The 20,831-nt window shown below is 26.5% G+C and overlaps 1 protein-coding gene across 2 annotated transcripts in view; it reads left to right on the forward strand.

Annotated features, from left to right (window-relative positions):
• LOC129616067 (discoidin domain-containing receptor tyrosine kinase B-like) overlaps positions 1-20,831 on the forward strand; it is a 43,962-nt gene that overhangs the window by 11,279 nt on the left and 11,852 nt on the right. For both annotated transcript variants that reach the window (XM_055531536.1, XM_055531544.1), the window contains exons 3-5: positions 983-1,214; positions 1,385-1,532; positions 18,044-18,223. In XM_055531536.1, the coding sequence (XP_055387511.1) occupies positions 983-1,214; positions 1,385-1,532; positions 18,044-18,223 (560 nt within the window). The remainder of the gene's footprint in view (positions 1-982; positions 1,215-1,384; positions 1,533-18,043; positions 18,224-20,831) is intronic.

A 20,831-nucleotide genomic window follows, 5' to 3' on the forward strand; every position in this document is an offset into this window, starting at 1 on the left:
TATTATTGTAAATTTTTTCTTTGAACGTATGAATGCTCTTATTGGATCTTAAATGTAAATTTTTCTTTGAACGTATCAATGTTCTTATTGGAAATCATATTGTCTTGTTACTATTTTGTAACTCCATTAAAATTTTACTCTCTGATGGTCACAGTTTCTGATTATTCTTATTATAAAGCACTTCCTATTTCTTATAAATGTTCATATAATCTCTTGCAGTTTAAGAATAGACCTCAATATTTATCTTGAAATAAATATGTCATGATATTTTACATTTATTAATGTACGTGTGTAGTGGACGTCCTTGTATATATACCCTATAAAAATATTTCTTTATATAATAATTTTCCTTTACAAAAGTCCTATTTATATTCTTTATAATATTTTATTCTATATTATCATAAAATCTACGATCTTAAATAGAAAAAAAAAATAGAATAAAAAAAAATATAATTTTTCCCTAAGGCTGCGTACATTACATACGTAATCCTCTTTATCATAAACGAGTCCCCTATTCATATATGAGCCTGTATATATAAATCTCTAATATTGAGGATGTTTTAGGTAACTACTCATATATCTGCTGCACAATATATAAAAAGTACTAGTATAAATTATCCTAAAAATCTCAAAATTTCACTATGGAAAAAAAACAAGAATTAAATCCCTTAATGGTAGGCACTTATACATATATATGCCATTATGTATATCGGTATATTATGTGTTTTTTGTGAACAAAAGAATACTCCAATAATATTATGATGCCTTCCATAGCCCTAACGTATATACTTTATGATTTTGTCTATTTCTGTTATATTAGACTTTATTTACTCGGATGAATAACTTGATTCTTTTTTTTTTTTTTGATTTTATATACTACACTCTCCCTATATGTCATATTTTTGTATGTATGTAATATGATTTATATGTAAAATAATATTATGTATATGAAATGAAAATAATACTCTGTTATATTTTACAGACTAAAAATTGATAATAATGGTGGTGCATGGTGCCCCAAATATATTGTATCCCGAGCATTAAAGGATTATATACAAATTGATTTATTAAGAGTTCATGTTATAACAAGTATACGTACACAAGGACGTTTTGGTAAAGGTCAAGGTCAAGAATATACAGAAGCTTATGTTTTAGAATATTGGAGACCTGGTTTTAATAAATGGATTAAATGGAAGAATATTCAAGGAAAAGAGGTAAGAAAACAAGCTGAGAATTTTATATGAAAAATTTTTTTTTGCTCATTTTCTTGTTAAATTTTGTGTGTTTGTAATTTAATATTAAAAAAATTATTATTAAAAGTGAAAATTTTCCTTAACAAGAATAATGATGAAAAATTCCTAAATTTTTCTATTTTCCTATATAGATCCTAACTGGAAATATAAATACATATAGTGAAGTTGAAAATATCTTGCAACCAATAATTTTTGCTTCAAAAGTTCGTATTTATCCTTATAGTCAATATGATAGAACAGTTTGTTTAAGAGCTGAAATAAATGGATGCCCTTGGGAAGGTAAGAGATTTTAATAAAATATTCAAAAAGTAGAGTCAAATTGATAAAATTCAATTGATATTTTGTAAATAAAGTGCGTATGTGTTTGTTATGTTTTGTTTGTGTATGCGGTTCCTATATATAAATTATTATAATAAGGCATTTTATACACTTGTAAATTAAATCTTAAATTGGAAGGTTTTTCTAAACAAAATTATCATATTTCTTGTTCTTTGTGGTTTGAGTCAAAAGGTTTCGTGTTGTTTTTTTCTCAATATTAATAAAAATTTTTTATTGATAAAAAAATATTTGATTTTGAAAAGAGAGAATTTACATGTGAGTGTGTATGTGGGAAGGTAATATTAAATTTAATATTAAATAATCGATTCGATATTAAATATAAAAATTCTTGTTAAAAATATGATATTAATTACATTAGAAAAAGAAAAGATTAATAATAAAATGAATTAAATAAAAAATAATTGATTGAATAATACGAAAATAGGGATTTATTGTAATGGAATACGAAAACTGGTATTAGTATATAGGAGGGTTTTTGGTAGGTAAATTGATTTTGATTTAAAGTGTTGCCTAAAGGAGTCTTATTCAATTTTGTCACATCATTTGTATTGTAGAACAATAGGAAGGAAGCATTTCAAATTATTTAACGTATATTGTTGTTTTAGAATCGAATTCTTTGTTGATTTAATCATGGCTATCCGAATGCTATTTGTCGTTTCTTAAAATTGTCACTTAATATTTATTAGAAATACTTATTTTTGCTCACACTTTGTTAATTTTGTGAAAATAAGTGAAATTTACTGATTTAAACAGGTATCTTTGGTATACAAATGTCTAAAAAATCCAAGTAATATGAGTTTGAAAATATTCAATATAATATTGCAATTATTGAAAAGATTTAGCACATCATTGAAACGGTTTTGAAAAGCAACTTTTGTTTACTTAAATACGAGGAAGCAGACTCCCCTAGTGTAGAATCTAGTTCACTTTTGATATCGGCTGGACTAAGACCTTTTAAATAAAAATATTGAATGACATAACGATGACCAATTTTATCCATATTAAAAATTTACTGAAAAGCTTCACTATTAGTAGTCGGTAATCTGAAAAAAAAAAAAATTAATAAAAGTGTGACAGTTAATCCTTAAAATGATAGGGCTTATTTCTATTTTTATGCCAGGCTAACTTTTTTTTCAAAATTTTTGTGTTTTCTTGGTTAGGCTACTTAATTCTGGGACAGCCCACGTATCTTGAAAATTCGGTCGTCTTTTGTATGTAGTGGATAATGAACTGACAATTGAGTTGACAATATTATTAATTCTTTTTGCTCAACTTGCGTGGAGCACCAGCCAACAAGCCTTTTTTAAAAATAAACTTGTTGTACACCTTGTATTTGACGAATTGTTGTGACGGTGCGTTTGTAGCACAAATTCAGCATGTAGTGTTCATATTCGTTGTTTAGCAAAATTAGATATTAACAGCAGGAGGTCAATGTCTCTAATATGAAATATAGTACGGTACATACACAAACCAATATAAATTTATTCCTTTAATTCAAATAACAGTTATTAAATGAACTTTTAATATGAGAGTTATTAAAAATCTAATTTAAATTTATTAATATTTTTTTTTATTTTTTCATGAATTTTGTTTGGTGACCATTTTGTAATTTAAAGTTCTTTCAACTTGGTCTATATACGTCAATCATTATAATTCGTCTATGAAATCCTTTACCGTTATTTTTTATTTAACTATTTATTCCACCATTTTTTTTCTCCATCAAAAACAATAATAAACAACATCTGTGAAAAATAAAAAAATATTTTTAAAATTTAATAATAATTTGCAAAAAATTTTTCCACTTTCTTTTTTTTCGCAAAAAATATTAATTTTTTTAATATACATGAGGTGACTGACTTTAGATTTATATTAAAAAAAAAAAAAGAAAAAAAAAATCAATAAAATTTTTCTGTCATTATTCTTAATTTCAACAAATTTTTTTGCTATTTTTTTTTTTGAGTTTAATAAATCTATTTTAGCGATACTAAATGTCAAGTTTTCTTTTTTTCCAAAAATAAAATTACTAAAATAAAAAAATTGTAGGATTAATGCTTAAATTAGTTTGATTAATGTTGAAATTGTATTTACTGACATTTTTAATCCACTTTTATTTTTTGATGGAGAAAAAAAAATGGATTTAAAATATTATAAAAAAAGACGATGTAAAAGTTATTATAAATAATAAAGAAAACAAAAAATCAGAAGAAAGAGCAAAAAAATGTAAAAATGACGGCTTTAAAGTGATTTGATCCGTTCCGAATATGTGATTTTTTTCTAGCCGAATTTTTAAATTTTGGAGAATGTAAAAATTATTACTATTACTTGGATTGATATTTTAATTGAATATCACTATAGTGTGGTAGGGTAACTTAAGGTTCTAGTGAAAAATTTTAGCTTTTAAAATAAATTCATAAGTTCACATAGAGAACACCCCCTTGAGACGCCCATTTTTATTTAATACGGATAACTTTTCTGGAGAAATATTCCACAACAAGAGGCGTATCAGCTACGGTCCATCCGAGCATCGTCTTCTCTTATGGATCATTAATCACAGTCATTAAGCCCAGTTTGATCCGGAAATTAGCCTCCACTTTTCCAGTATATCTACTTTTTCATTTCGTCTTACATCAAGGTGTTCCGGCACTCAGCACAATCCGATTTCACTGAATGATCCGATTGTTCTGATTCAGTTAGAGGGAATCTGGTAGGAATCTAGTTCATTTATGGCAGCGCGACTGTCGGACATTATTGCTATATTACATTCATAATAATATCTATCCAGGTTAAATTGAATCTTTCCATAGGGTGTATTTCCGTCTGAAAAATACTTGGGAGGTTCGAAGTATTTGATCGCTAATTCAAATAGTCACTACCTGATTGTGTGGCTTCCTATTGGGTATCTATCTATCTATATAATGGGTATTTATATTTCTCCCCCCCCTCCAACTCTGACTTGTACGTATAAAATGTTTTTTATTTAAAATTCGTACTGTTAAACCATAAGAACCTTGAATTAAACAAAAATTTTTTTCGTATTAAAGTGATGGTTGTCTTTTTATTTTCCGTCATTTTTCTTCCTTATTCTTTTTCTCTCTTCCTAACCTACGTTACGTAAAAAACAGTGCTGTTTTAAAAGAATTTTTAGTAAAATAAATGAAATAAGGAAATAAAATTTATTAAAATAAATTGTGAGGCACCCGCTTTGATTTAAGCTCTTAAATTCTTTTTTTTTTTTGTTCCCTTTTAGAAATTAAAGCACATGCAATAAATATTAATTTTTATTTCATTCTAAAATAAAGTATGTAATAAAAATATATACAAAAAGTATGTAATGTAAATTGAATGTTTAGAGAAATTAAAAATAATTTATTTTTTCATTAATATTTTGACTAGATATTAAAATAAAAATTTTTATTTATATTCGCGAAAAGGAATTTTGTTTTTGTCCTTTTCTTTATTTTTTGTTTTTCCATTTATGTGTCAGGGCTAAATAATTGAAATATGAATGAGAAATACAGTTAAAAGAACAGTAATTTTCTGTCACATTTCATAATATAAGGTGTACCATAATTTTTGATTTATATTTTACATGACATTTAAATTTATTTTATTGGCTACTTAACAATTTGTTTAATTTGAATGAATTTTATTTATAGATGGGCACTTGAATTAAATTTGATTTGTTAAAAAAAACACCTTAATTATGACTTGCGTCTCCGCCACCTTAACTGAGAAATGAAATTAATTTTAGAACGTTTTAATGTGTCATTACATAAGTAAGAAATTTAAGGACTGTTTGAGTTTGGAGCGTAATAAGTAGGGTCACCATTTCAAATTGAGGTTTTCACCGAATTCGAAATTTAAAGACTCAATTCTATTAATATTGAGATATTAGTTGGCAATGAGCACAAATTATGAATCTATCCAAAACAGGAGTTATAAAATTATGAAAAATTCAAATAGGAGTTTCAAAGCTTTGTGTTTTTGGATCGACTCTTCAATTCCGTGTTCTAGATTATGTTATTAATTAGGCAATATTTGATTAAAATATGTCATGCATTTTTTGTAAGGGGTGTAGTAGCTCTTATTCATTAGCTTACAATGTAAATTCTGAGAATTTCATAATATGGATACACATTGGAAGTTACCATGTGGGTAATAACATGGTAATATTTACCCACGTGGGTAAAAAATTTTTTATTTTATATTACCTACGTGGGTAAATATTTTTTCATTTTAAGGACCCTAATGGTGTCTGTAAATGAAATAACAGTAAATTTTATTTATTTTTCAATTTTTTTCTTCTTTTACTTTTTTTTTTTAACATTTTTTATATGATCTTACCATTTATTTTCATTAATTTTTACCACCTAGCTGGGATTTGCAAAAATGTTAAAATTTCATTTTAACGATTGAAAATCACGAAAATTATGTTGACAAGGTGTGCTATTTTGTTTTTTTTTCTAATATACCTACTTAACATACACACATATAGCATATATTTAATATAATATATACCATTTTCGTATATATGATTGTACATAATTTTATTGGGAATTTTATAAGGACTCTGGTGTTTTTTTTTTCTGAATTGCGAAAACTGAGGCAGAAGAATATTTAATCAAAATTATTAAGGCGTCTGAATGGTGTTTTTGTTTCAGTTATACACGATATGATTCTTATATGATTCTGGGTTGGATCAATTGGTTTGGCTGTGGATTATCTGATTTTGATTATGTTACGAGGTCTTTGCTTTTTTTTTTACTTTTGTTATTTTCTTATTATTTATCCGGTTTTTTATGATAATATTTTGTAAAAGAAAAAGGCATGAACATTATCATAAAAAAATCATAAAAATTATTTTAAAAAACAATTCTCATTAGTATAACAATTAAGCGTAAAATTTATAAAGCTACTATATAGCTACGTTCTTAAAATTATTTAAAAAAAACCGGGAAATGACGTGTGTTCTCATAAAATAAGTAAAATATTTCAAGGACATTTTAAGTAATATGTAATTTTGGATAGGCAATCTAAATACCTGTATGCTCAAGTTAATCTGTTATATATATACTTATATTGTAGTATGTTAGATTTTTGAAATGTGTGCATATAGAGCTAATATATAATTGGAATGATAAATGGTTTGGCAGAATTGGAATATATGAAAGGGCGTTATTCAGGGGTGAGATAAATTAAGAAATTCGATTTTTATCAAACGTTATTGCTCAAAAGTAATATTTGTTGCACAAGAAAAACGCTTTTTTACCGATTACTTTACAGATAGCAAATTAGTTGAATTAGTTTTTAAAAACTCTTTAAATATTAATAAACAAAGAAAACAAAATATTGTGAATAATTCAATTAAGGAAATGAGAATAACTGGAAATCTAATTGAAGACTTCAATTAGATAAATATTTGTGACGTCACAAATATCTCAGAACGCGTTCTCTTTTCTTATGTTTACGTTTTTGGATTATTGTTTTAATTAATTGCGTGCTACTCTTTTAATCAGAAAACATGTATACGTTACATATAATTAAATTTGAAATTCAAAGAGAAAAAGAGAAAATATAAGATTTTGATATTCAAAGAGAATAGAAGAAATGTAAGACTTTTAATTAATTCTGCAACTTGTAAACTTAATTACGGGAAGGTTGTATGCTAAGATATTACCATACTGTGAAGAAAAATTCTTATAAACCGTGTAATTGCAGTGCCGTTTAAGTGCAGGTATGCATTGTTCGTATAAAAGCAATTAAATATTATTTGAGACCTGTAATTACTTGAGATACTAAAATAGTAATAAAATTCTTTTATAAATACTTATTTCTTTTTATAGTTTAATAATTCCCATTATTATTTAATCAGTTCTCATAAAGTTGAATGTAAAGATAAAAGTGATCTTAAAATAAACTCTTAATATTTCTATATCGTATTGTAAATTAAGTTTCAATAGATTAAAATCAAAAGAAATTTAATTGATTTTTTGAAATAAAAAGGATTGGTCCTTTATTTTTAGCACTTTTCCAAAAAAATTTTGAAAAAAAGTGCTTATTAGTTTCACTCTGTCCGTCCGTCCGTCCGTCCGTCCGTCTGTCCGTGTGTCTGTTTACAAAACTTCTACACCCTTGAAGATAGAAAGCTGAAATTTTGTACGTACATAGATTTTTACTAGAAACTAATTTTTGTAGAACAAAATTTTTACCTATCTCCCCCCCTCTAGAAGTTATACCCCCCCAAAGCACTAAAAATGGCCTATTTTAACTATTTGTTGCAATGAAACCATAAGCATTTTTGAAATTTTGCAAACGCAGAAAGGCAGTGGCTTGCTTCCCCTAGCGCGGTATGCTATCGTCAAAATTTAGAAAAACAAAATGGCCGTTCAAATTTACCGTTATCTAAAGTCCTTTTTTTCCAAATTTTTGATGTCATTTTTCTTCTAGACCCCAGCCTGTAGAAGCTTGAAATTTTAGTGACTTATAGACATTAACAAATAGTTTATTTCGTTAGAAAAAAATTTTTTTCCATCTCCACCCCCTCTCAAGTTATCGCCTCTTGAAATTTGTAAAATTTGAATTTTTGGCGCCTTATATTTCCGAAACCGCAAACGTTTTCAAATTTCTATAAACACGAAAAGCTAATGGTAAATTCCATAACATTAAAAAATATAATTATTTTTCTTAACTCACACAATTAATCCTTAAAATCGAGCATTATGTTAACCCCACTTTATATTAATTTTTGCTTTATTTCAAAGACTGCATGTATGCATCATCCTAAATATATGCAATCCTAGAAATAGTTTTGTATATGAATGAAAATAATTTTAATAGTGTGATAGGTATACATGCTCGTAGACTGTTACAGAATTTTCACTTGTTGAAGGGAAAAGTGCTACAATACAAACTATTGGTTTGACCCAACTTTATTTAATTAAATTAAAATTATTAGCATTTTTACATAGAATTTGCAGAATGATTCTGTTTTATAGTTAGAAATTTCACGCTAAGTTTGCGTTATTCCACTAATTGATTTAGATTGAATTTTTTTCTTGATTTATTATTATTGTTATTTTGTTTTTCAATTAATAAAATTACCGGATGTGACGCAAGAAAATTTATTATTTTTTCGCTTACTTGTTGTATATATGCAATTTTCCTTTTTATGTCATTATAATTAGGAGAAAATATTTTTTAACATTAAAGTATAGACAGAAGAAGAGGCGAAACACATTAAAGATGCACACATACTACTCTTTTTTTACTTGAATTTCTTAAAAAAAAAATTAATTGGGAAAGATTGCAATAAATTTTAGTGCACGTATAACAGTGTACACATTATAATCGGCGGTCTTTTTATAGGTATAAAATTCTTTTAGTTATACTTTAATAATATAGCGTAAACAAGGGATCAAAGCGACATGTTAATTTTAATGAATCACAAGAAATATTTTGCATTTTAAAATTATTTAAATTAAGAATTTTAATTTCATAGACTTGAAAGGAAAAAATTATCATGGAATACTTGTATAAGTACGTATATCTATAGTTTCTAACCTCATGAAAATATAATTAAACATTGGTTTAATACATACAATATAGGATTGTTGACAGCGAACAGTTCTCTTTTGTTTATAATTTTTAATTGTCATAATGAACACGCCAAATCGTAATACAAATTTTATATTATGAAACTTATTTTAACATTAACTTGTTTACAATTCATATAGTACAGTATGTATATAAAATTGTAGCTAATTTACTTAAACATAGTTAAGTTTTACAGCTACATAGAAAGAAGCATTAAATGATGACTGCATTTTATGTCTGTACTATGACGCGGCACATTGAAAAGCTCAACCGACCTCAAGTTACTGGGATTTTCTCTGTAAGAAATTCGACCCAATAAAACAGGGGCAATCACGTTTTCCACCACAAGTTGATGAATTAAAACTATAACGGAAACTAACCTACAACAATGGAGCGACCTTAAGTAATATTAATAAATTTAATTTTAAAATCCTCTTGAACAAAAAAAATTTTTCTATTACACTGTGGATAATTTTCTATGTACACATAACAAACCAAAGAAAACAAAAAAAAACATTTCTGTTCTTCTTCTTTTAAGAATAAGTACGCTCTAATTATTATAAAATACTGTAAATCCTCTGAAAATATATATGGGTTGCATAACGGATTTAAAGAATAGGAAATTCATCACTAGCTACATCACCACTTTATGAACTTCATACAAACATATATATATATGTAATTTATATAGAGTGTCAGGATACCGTAAGGGAACGTGTACTATTCCTATTTCAATTTATTTATGTATTTCTACAACATTTTATATGCTACAATGAATAACATGCAACAATATTTTTCATTAAATACAATTAAAGATGTTATAAAATAAAATTAAAATTAGAAAAACGGAATTTCAAGTTTCATAAGGAATAAGAATCTGACACAAAAAAAAAAGAGAATGCAGGCAATTATGGCATATTTTTATATTTCAAGTAAAAAGAAAAAATATGAAAAATTGTAAAGCAATTATAGTTTTCAGAGTATTGAAACTTTTTAGACCATGCATTTCAAATACACACACACATATAATATAAGAATTGTAAAGGGATTCCTTTTCTATTACTGTTATACTCTTTTAATTCTAATTATGTCATAATTATTTTATAAAGTTATAAAAACTATTAATGGCAGTAAAACAACATTGTTGAAAAATTCTAAGAAAATTTTTTTTGTTCTCTTGAAATAAGCTGTTATAGTAGAATAAAACGAGAAGTTTTCAATGGAAAAAGAATATTAGGTTATTTCAATTAAGTGTTATTCAAGAATTTTTTAAATAAGTAGTGAAAATATTGAACTTGTTGTAGTTACAGGCATAAACATTTAATAATTTCCACGTAAAATAATCATTACATAGAAACCAAAAACCATTCTTCACGAATCACTAGAAGCGCAACAAAAATGCTCCCGATATTTCTTTCAAACTGTTGTGCGAAAAGCACTTCAAAAAGTGACCGCTCTTCCACATCAGAGACGAATAATCGCTAAGAATATGCTCCACGTCCTCTATCGCCGCAATATCCTGATGTATCTGGTAGATATCCATATTTCAGACTCCCATTCTCTGGGTCATTCTTCCCAAGAGGAAGTGATTCGGCAGCGCCTTACACTAAGATGGTGAGATCTGCCCTACTATGTATAAGCCAAAACAGCCTTTGCCCCCCACTCATCCTTGCAGGTCAAAAGTGCTTACGATACGACCCATTACGCACAAAATCTCGCCTCTACTTTTAACTTCCTTATTTTTTATATTCTTGAATTCTTTTAACGACATACGTACCTACCCCGTTCTGTAGATCTGCAGCAACTAAAAAGGTATAACGAAAATATTATATAATTGTTCAGTTTCGTATTCCAATTGCTTGTGTGTATATTTAAAATAAAGGGGATCTAACCAATTAATTGTAAACCGTCTTCGGAATATAGGAAAAACAAAATTTCTTACACAGAAAAAGGGTTAGAGAAAACTTAGTTGCTAAATAGAAAGCGAAATTCAGATAAGAATTGAGAATAATCAGAATGGTAGCTTAATGATTTAATGAATCGGAATTTAGATATTAATTGAGTTTGCACTATAAGCATATCTACTATTATGACAATAGCGTAGTGTTACAATAATAACCTTTTCTCAAAAACTTGATTGCTGTTCTTCTTTAGAAGAGAGTAACTATTGTAAAATTTTGTAGTGTTATATAAAGTGAGTAATATTTTTTAATTTTAGCTAAATGAAACGTTTTCTCTGCAAATCTGTTTAAAATTTTTTATATTATTATGCAATGACCAGTGACATGACAATGCTCTTAATTCTGGTTGCTTTTATAAAAAAACAATATGTAAACTATCAATATAAAAATGTTTTCGTAACAAATTCGTTCAAATATTGTCGTAATTGTAAAAAATTTATTGCTTTTTTTTTTATTTAGAATCGATATGGAGGACTTTTTTTTAAAAGTTTTAGAAAATTTATCACTTTATCAAAAAAAAAAAAACAAGAAAATATTTTCTTTTTCTTAAAGCTGTCAATTATACGTCGAATGTTTTATAAGATTTTATAAAATAGGAAGACACTATTATTTTATACGAAAATGTCACTTGTTTATAAAAGAAAACAAAAAAATTCCAAAAAAAAAATTATGTAATACGATTTGTCAAAACTAGAGATTTAAGGAAAATTTGAAAAGGGAACAATTTTTTATACAATACTGTGTAAGATTTTAGAATTCTTCTTTGGTTTCTATTCTACAGTAAGAAATTTCTACTTCTCATTCCCCCTTCATAAAAGAGAAATGTGCTTTTAATACCCTATGGTTACTTTCTATTGTTTACATAATACTTGGGATTTAAAAATGAATTATTTTTAAAAATATACACTCACATAGCATACTCGTACATGTCTACATCCACAATATATAGGTACTTCGTCAAGATTGATTCGATTTGGATTTGAAAAAAATTCCGAATAAACTTCATTATGGAATAGAACGAATAAAAAAAGAAAAAGAATAAGACTTAAGTATCTAGAAAAATATTTTTTTTTTTTTAAGTTTTTTATAATTTTTTTTTTTTTTTTGTGAATAAACAAATCTTAGGTTGGGTCTCTTATACTCGTATATAAAAGGGCCTCTTTCATGTTTGTACACTAGATTTTATACAAAAATGCGATTCTCTTTCACAAGATTGTTGTGTATGAAAGTGTGTTTTAAATTCTTACCATGAGTGCACCATATGTGCACTATTTCAAAATAGTGAAAGTGTATATATAGTGTTAGTGAGATGAAGAACAGAAAAATAACAAAAAATAAAAATTATTCAAACGAACTAAAGAAAAAAAAGGTTTTACAAAAAAAAATTTTTTTTTGTTTATCAAATTTATTTTATTTTATGTAATTGGAATAGTGTTTTATTGTATATAATATAATATATAGAACACGAAAAATATCAAATCAACCAGTACGTATCCCATGGGGATTATCAGGGAATAAAAAAAGCAAAAAAAATTTTAGGAACATGTAAATGTAAGGTTCAGTGCGTTTTTATGTCCGTATTATTTAATTATTATATTGGTTTTTTTTATATGTTAGAAAATTTAGTCTTCGTTGATAACTCGGAATAAGTGCTGCCCAAAATTTAGTGTCGTTCATAGTGCGGGACAAGTGCTGTCCAAAATTTAGTGTTGGTTGTTAGTGCTGCCCGAAATTCAGTATTCATTGATAATTTGGAATAAATGCCGCCAGCAATTTAGTGTTCCTTGATAACTCGGAATAAGTGCCGCCAAAAATTTGGTGTTCGTTGTTAGTGCTGCCCGAAATTTAATGTTCTTTGATAATGCGGGACAAGTGCTATCCGAAATTTAGTGTTCGTTGTTAGTGCTGCCCGAAATTTAGTGTTCATTGATAATTTGAAATAAATTCCGCCAGCAATTTAGTGTTCCTTGATAACTCGGAATAAGTGCTACTATAAATTTAGTGTTCATTAATAATTCGGAATAAATGCCGCCAGTAATTTAGTGTTCCTTGATAACTCGGAATAAATGCTGCCAGCAATTTAGCTTTAGTTGATAATTCGGAATTTTAGTCCGAATTTTAATTCGTCCGAAATTTAGTTTTCCCCTAAATAGCTATTTCAATAATTCGATGTCCACTCATGTGAATCGTGAATTACGGAATACGGGAAAATATAAATTATAGTCAAATTTTAATAGCACAAGGAGGCAATAAGGAATAATTTTGAAAATTTTCCATGGCCAAATGGTGTGAAGCAGCACAGGTGACTAGATTTCGAAAAATATTTTTGGCATCTCTGTTCTATGACTCCTAGACGACTACCATATAACACCTTATTATCTTAGAGATTACGGTAATTTTTTTTAATTATTCAATATTTTCTCGGTTTTCTTGCTTGTTATTTTTTTTCCGTAGTGTATTAAATTGATTATAATATGATGGAAAATTAAAAAAACCAAAAATAAAAAATTGATTTTTTTTTCGGTATTCAGCTTCATTGAATATGAACTCGAAATTTTTACTTATAAGAATAAATGCTTCGGAAATGATTATTAATTAATAATGCATTAATTAAAAGTATATTAAGAGCAGCTGGATGTAATTAGGAACATTTTTTTTAAGTAAAAGTATGTAAACTATAAATATGCTTTAATACTCGTATTAATGTACTTGCAGCAGTCTTATAAATTTTTAATTTATAAGATTTTTTTATTTTGAGTACCTAATTAAAAAAAAATTTTGGTAACTTTTCACCAATATTCATTTTTTCATGCCATCTGGTTCTTATTCATTATTTAAGGTTATGTTTAATAACATATAAGTCAGAGGGGAGTTGGCAGCTCAGTGTGATGGATTTGATAATATTAACCTATGTATACAGAATTTTGAAAAATGATTTGAAAAAGTTCTGCTTGCACGTTTTTTATTTTTCATTTTGAAAACCTTGACCATGTTTATTGTCAATATTCTCATGTTTTTCGAACCATGCGTGGATATATATAATAAAATCTCTCTTGTTGTGTAAGATTAATGTTAACGGCGTAGTATGCTTTATTTACCACATACTTATGTGAGCGTCCTATCTATATGGGGAAAAGATTTGATTTGTTATTTAATGGCAAAACACTTCTTGATTAAAGGTGAATGAAAATTTTTAAATTTTTATTAAAATATGAGTAAAATATTTTATTTATACATCTATCACACGTATAATATTTAAGGGTATAAATTCAAAACTTCAAGAAAAAAGTTAAATCCTTAAATATTGGTGAATATAGTTAAATTTTTAATACCTCGAGGTGATAATCAATAAAAATTTATATTAAATCTCTATGTGATTTTAGCCGGAGTTATTGAATTTAGTACAATTTGGTAATTTGAATTGTCGAATTTGAGTAAATTTTATTAAAATAATTAATAATGGAGGTAAGAGAACAACAATGTAATATTCAGAATTCACACTCACAAACAGTCATTTATAAGAGATAGAGAGAAGTGTGGTGAAGAGTGAAGCAAATAATATTGTTGCCTTGCTTGGAAGCGTTAATGAGAGCTTAACTAACTGAAATTCATGCAAAATTTTTGCAGTATTCTGTTACTGTTTTAACATAACATTGAATTTATTTTATAGGATATAATAAAATTACTATAAATTTCAAGCATTCATGTAAACTTGTCCGCTTATCTTGGAAGATTTTAATGCAATAAAATTATAGAATGTTATCAGCAGTTTTCAATACAATAATCTTTATTTACCATCCAAAAAATATTAAAATGGCAAATAATAAATCGAATTGACTGAATTTATTTCCCGAAATCATAAAGAAAACACCATTTCCTTGTAAATGTCTATATAAAAAAGTGTATGAGTCGTGACAATAATAATTATTATGCATTGCGTTATACAAATGTGATAGTACCGACTATATTGTCGCCGCTTTATTTCGGAATTTTCTTATCTTTACAAAAAAAAAAAAATTCACCTTAACGAAAATATTTTTTATTTTTTGTTTTGTGTTTTCTGTTTGCTTTACTCCTACAACATATAAAAAAAAGTTGCCGTTCGGTCGGTCTCATGTGTAGTATGTGTGCATTTTTTTCTTAATTTTCTGCTGAATTTTATACTTTTTTTTTTGTGTTTTGCATTCCAATAATACAAAACACGCAAACTTTCATTACCATCATAAATATCGATTGATTTTCAAATATAAAAGGAGTTGAATGGGGAAAAAAAAACGAATGTTCTTTTATTTTATTAATTTTAAATTCGACTTTTTTTTTATGGAAACAAAAAGCAAAAAAAAAAAAAAATGGCAAACTTGTGAAGTTTAACATGCAATAAATTTTAACGTTTTACACATCAGGGATTTTCATATTATTAGGTCTGATCTTTAAAGGTAATTTTCTGTTTTAGTTCTTGGTTTTTGTTTTTTTTATCCCTTATATTTTTTACTGGCTCATTTCCAATTTTCCTTAATCTTTTTACAAAATAACTGCATCTACCTATATATTACATATTATGTATGTGTGCACGAGTTTGCCGAATCAATATAAGAGCGTAAATTTTAAAGGTTTTTATTTTTATTGTTAAATTTTTATTTTATATATTTTTACAATAATTTGCACTTGCACTATTTTGGAATTGAATATACATTCGTATAAGGATAACGCATATATTATAATCGAAATTTATGCTACCAACGATAAATATTTTAAAATTGTAGGGGATTTTTATGTGAAATATTATTGGAACTATAGTCGACTCTATGCTCCTTTTAATTAAAGTGTTAAGAATAAGTTTAAGAGAGTGTCGAATATTTTTAATAAAAATTCATGTTTCTATTAAATTTGGTACCATTGAGATTAAATTAGTAAAATTTCCTTGTTTGCGAGAAGAAACAAAACAGTGTTGCTTTACAGTGTTGCAAAAATTGACTAACCCGGTACACTGAAATGTGATTTACTACAAATAATCAGTTCTCTGTACAAATCAGTGAAATTACTACCCCAGAATCGTACTCACATCCCTTTATTTTCGATTTATGATTCGATAAACGTTATAAATTTACTCGAAAGTGAATTTTTAGGCAAATTACTGTGTCGAAACCTGACTGTTTTCAAATATACACCAAACACCAAAGCTAACGTCATTCCAATAATATTAACTTGAAACCTTTAAAATAGTAATCGTCCATTTTAATTTTCCATCATTAATACTAAATTTAATCGTAGAATAGTAGAATTGCTAGAGTTCGAAAATATTATTCCTTAATTATTTCATATTCAAGATACATAACTATATAATTGTAAATGGTTGCAGCATATCTGTATATAGAAAATGTCAAGAGATCAGAGAATGGAAACGAATGAAATGAAAATAGCATTGATTAGCCCTGAAATGTTGTATAGGTTACTTTTATTACATCTTGTTCTGTTATTCAATTGATTTTTTTTTTTGTTATGTGCGATTATAAATTACCTACATATAGATTTTTTTTTTTTTGAAAAGATCGCGTATCATGAATAAATTGTTAATCACTATCAATTAAATTTTATAAAGGATCCTTAATTTAAAACAAGTTTCATTTGGAATTTTTGCATCGTCTTTTTTTTATATTTTTAGTAAAGAGCGTGATTATTTCATTTTAGCCGCTATATAATGTGCATGTACTCGTATAAACCTACATATTTGTGGTATAGGTAAAACGTTATTACCCATTTTGATTATAGTACAATTTCATTTAATCAAAATTACACTCGCAAACATTTAAAAGTAATCATTTACGATTTAGTATGACATAAAAATATTTTAAATGCTCTCTTTTATTTCTTTATATTGAGTATTACGATAAATTTATATATTTTATTGATCTTTTAAAGTTTACGATATTATATTGTAATTGTTTATCATCAATCGTATTGTCTTGGTTTAAAGAGATTGAACTTTTTACAGCTAATACTCTTCACAAATTGAGTTGAGTGGAGTTGGAAAGTTGAATGAATTATGTAAAATTATTGACATTTGAATTTTGGAATCATGACAATTTCTCTCATTTACTATTGCGTTTTGTTGTGATAGCAGAATTTTTCAATATTTATTATTAAATTATTATGGTTTTAATAAAATATGAAAGAGAATAAATAAATTATTATTAAATTATTTTAAATAATATTATGCGGAAGAGAGCCAACCTGTTTTGAGAATTTATTATTTATCGGGCTCAGTAGGTACGGTAACACTGTACGGACTCAATCTGATATTAAATTCCAAGTTGGGTAGCCTTGTAAAACTTAAAATTTAATTGTAATGGAAAAAAATAATAAAGTTTTTAATTAAAATGGAAAATATTAATGTTATTAAAATTTTTTCCGATTTATTTAATGGCCAGTGTGTTCCTCCTTCTTGTATTTTATTTTCCAGCGTACATGTTGTATCCTCAAATTATTATTAAATTGAAAATTTCTTTTCGCCATTTCCTTTATTATTCTGCTATATAATAACATATGTGCGTACATACTCGTACATCTATTTTTGGATTCAATTGAAGGTGATCTTTGAAAAAAATTGAGAGAAAAAAAAAAAGAAAATATCTTTAATGGTCTATTATTAAAGAGCCATTATTTTAAGGATAGCGGCTCTATTCACATTTATTTTTATAATGTTTTCTACCTACGCTAATTGTTTTCAAGTGTATTGTTGCTGTTTAACAGAAAAAATTTTCCCACGTTGGAATTTTTTTTTTCATTTATATATTACTTTTTATATAATTTATAAACTACCATTTATTTTTAATATATGTAAGTATTTATTATCTGAATTCTTCATTTTTTTTCTGTTTTTTTTTGGTAATTTTTCAGAGGGGATCATTTCATATAGTATACCGAAAGGTATTCAACGTAGCATGGAAATTGATTTATCAGATAAGACATATGATGGTCAAGAGGAAAACGATAGACTTGTTAATGGACTAGGGCAATTAGTTGATGGTCAAAAGGGTAGAGATAATTTCCGTACTGATATACATGGTTTTGGTAAAGGTAAATATAATTTATTATTATTATTATTATTGTAAAAGTTTTGGAAAATAGATAAATTAAGTAAGATTCAGATGTGTGTATCTGTGTGTGAACACACAAAAAAAAAAAAAAAAATTAAGTTTTAATGAACAAAATGTGAAAAAATTTTTTTATCATTAAATTTAGATTTTTATTTTCACATGAAAATAAACTACTGTTTAAGGATAAAAATGATAAGATATTTACTATTCGAAATTAAAATGTGAAAATTATCTACAACGATTTTATTATTTCAAATTAATTTAAAAATCCTAACTATTTTTGAGCAATTTACATAGTGGCTGCTAGTATTTTCTTTACGTGTTGAATCTAATTCTAAATAAAATCGCTGGTAATTAGTGGCAACAAGGGTAAATAAAGCTGATAAGGCAGTCACTTGTGGATGATGCAGTTTACAAAATAAAAAATTTATGTAACGGACATGTAGCCCAACAAAATGCGGCTCAGAATTTAATCGATACATTTTCCCTGTATATCGTATTGCTTACACTGCAACTAATTATTTTGTCACTTCCGTGTAATCAGTTAGTTTCCTTCCAAGAATTTCTATTATATAATCCTAATGTTGCCCAACAAATGTTGCTTGGAATGATTATTGTTTACAATGCAACAGCTTATTTTATCACCTCCATGTAATGCCAAAAGTAATCAATCAGTTTCCTTCTACGTTTTTCTACGAATTTAGCACATATTTGATATTAAATCTACTCTCTTCATTTGGCATAACATACTGCTTTTTCGGAAACTATTGCGGTAACTTGTAAAGAGCTAGTGCAAATGACTTTTCTCCCTAGTTTTCATAAGAAGAGCGCCCGAATTTTCACATATTTTTCTTAAATATCTTAATTTTTCTCACCACATTCAAGATTTCATTGTAACTAATTCTATTTTAAAAACTGAAACTGATCATTCGAACCAAAAATAGTTCAACCGTGTATTAAAATCAAGTGTTCATTCATAATATTTGAACATTTTAAAATGAATAAATTATTCAACAACAATAAGGGAAGTTTTAAGAGATTTCCGCTATAACAACTAAATGAACACTAAATATAAAAAATAGGAAAAATATTTTCATTTTCGCTATTATAACAATGTACAGTTATTATAACATATTATCCGATTATATTACCATTAATTTTGATTTTTCATAAATAATAACAACGGTAATAACAATAAATATTATTTTTTTTCTGAATAAATTTTTAATTAATTCAATTTTTTTTTTTAAATTTTTAATTCTTTTGTTTACAATATAATTTTATATAATATTCATAAATGTACTTTATATATTAAAATATTATAAAATATATAAAAATTTTTTAATTGAAATTGAATTGACTAGTTAAATAAAACAACAACAAAGAAAAAAAAAAATATAAAATTAAATTAACCAAAAATGCATTCTACCACAAAATTAAAAATAACAATCTACTTACCTACTTAAAAAATTGTAAAGAATTTAAAATATCCTGATTATTAACTTCTTTTTTTTTTGTTTAAATTTTTATTTTTTACAAAAAATATTCAATATGAGTATTAATTATTATTATTAATTTATAAATTGTTAAAAATTAATTTTTTTATTTGTAAAATATTGAAAATGTAAAGAAGAGAACAAAAACCATCCAATTAAATACAAATATGTTTGTATGCATATTTTGAGAGCATACAATATGTATGTATGTGTTAATAAATAAACTAATATGGTTTATAAAATTCCCAGTTGGCCATAATAGAAAGTTTTCTAAAATATTTCAATTAAAAAAATCACAATTTGTAACTGGTAATATTTCTTTTTTTTTGATTCGTGTAAAAATATTTGAAGCTGCTCGGGTAGCATGATGTTTTTTCAAAATATTGACTGATTTTAGGGCAAGAACTGTGATATTATGACTAAAACTATTTTTAATGTAATTTCAAAATGGTGAGATAAGATCCTCATTTGGCTGCTAATAATTTTTTTTTGTGTAAAATATATTGAAATTTTCCGGCTAGCTCATTCAATAGAGCATGCTACTTTCGTACTTGGTGTCATAGTTTCATGCTCTACGTCGGGCGCCAGTTAATGTCGTTTCAATTGTTCTTTATTTTCATGTTCAATTAGAATAATTATGGCTTAATATTGTCATTGGTTCATGTTCTTCGTCGGGCGCCAATTAATATTATTTCAAATATTCTTCATTTTCATGTTCAATTTAGAATCATTAGGACATAATATTAACTGGCGCCCAACGTAGAGTATTCTGCACTTGTTTTGGGTGTCATAGGTTTATGCCCCACGTCGGGAGCCAGTTCGTATTATTCCAATTGTTCTTTATTTTCATGTTTAATTAAAATTATTATGGCATAATATTTACTGGCGCCCGACGTAGATTTCATAGGTCCATGTTCTACGTCTGGCGCCAGTTAATCTTATTACAATCGTCCTTTATTTCATGTTCAATTAGAATTATTATGGTATAAAATTAACTGGCGCCCGACATAGAGCATGCTACGCTCGTACTCGGCGTCATAAATTCATGCCCAGCATCGGGGGCCACTTAATATTTTTCCTATTGTTTTCTAT

Source organism: Condylostylus longicornis, unplaced genomic scaffold (genome assembly GCF_029603195.1).
Source record: "Condylostylus longicornis isolate FDR11 unplaced genomic scaffold, ASM2960319v2 ptg000005l, whole genome shotgun sequence".
Classification (NCBI taxonomy): Eukaryota; Metazoa; Arthropoda; class Insecta; order Diptera; family Dolichopodidae; genus Condylostylus; species Condylostylus longicornis.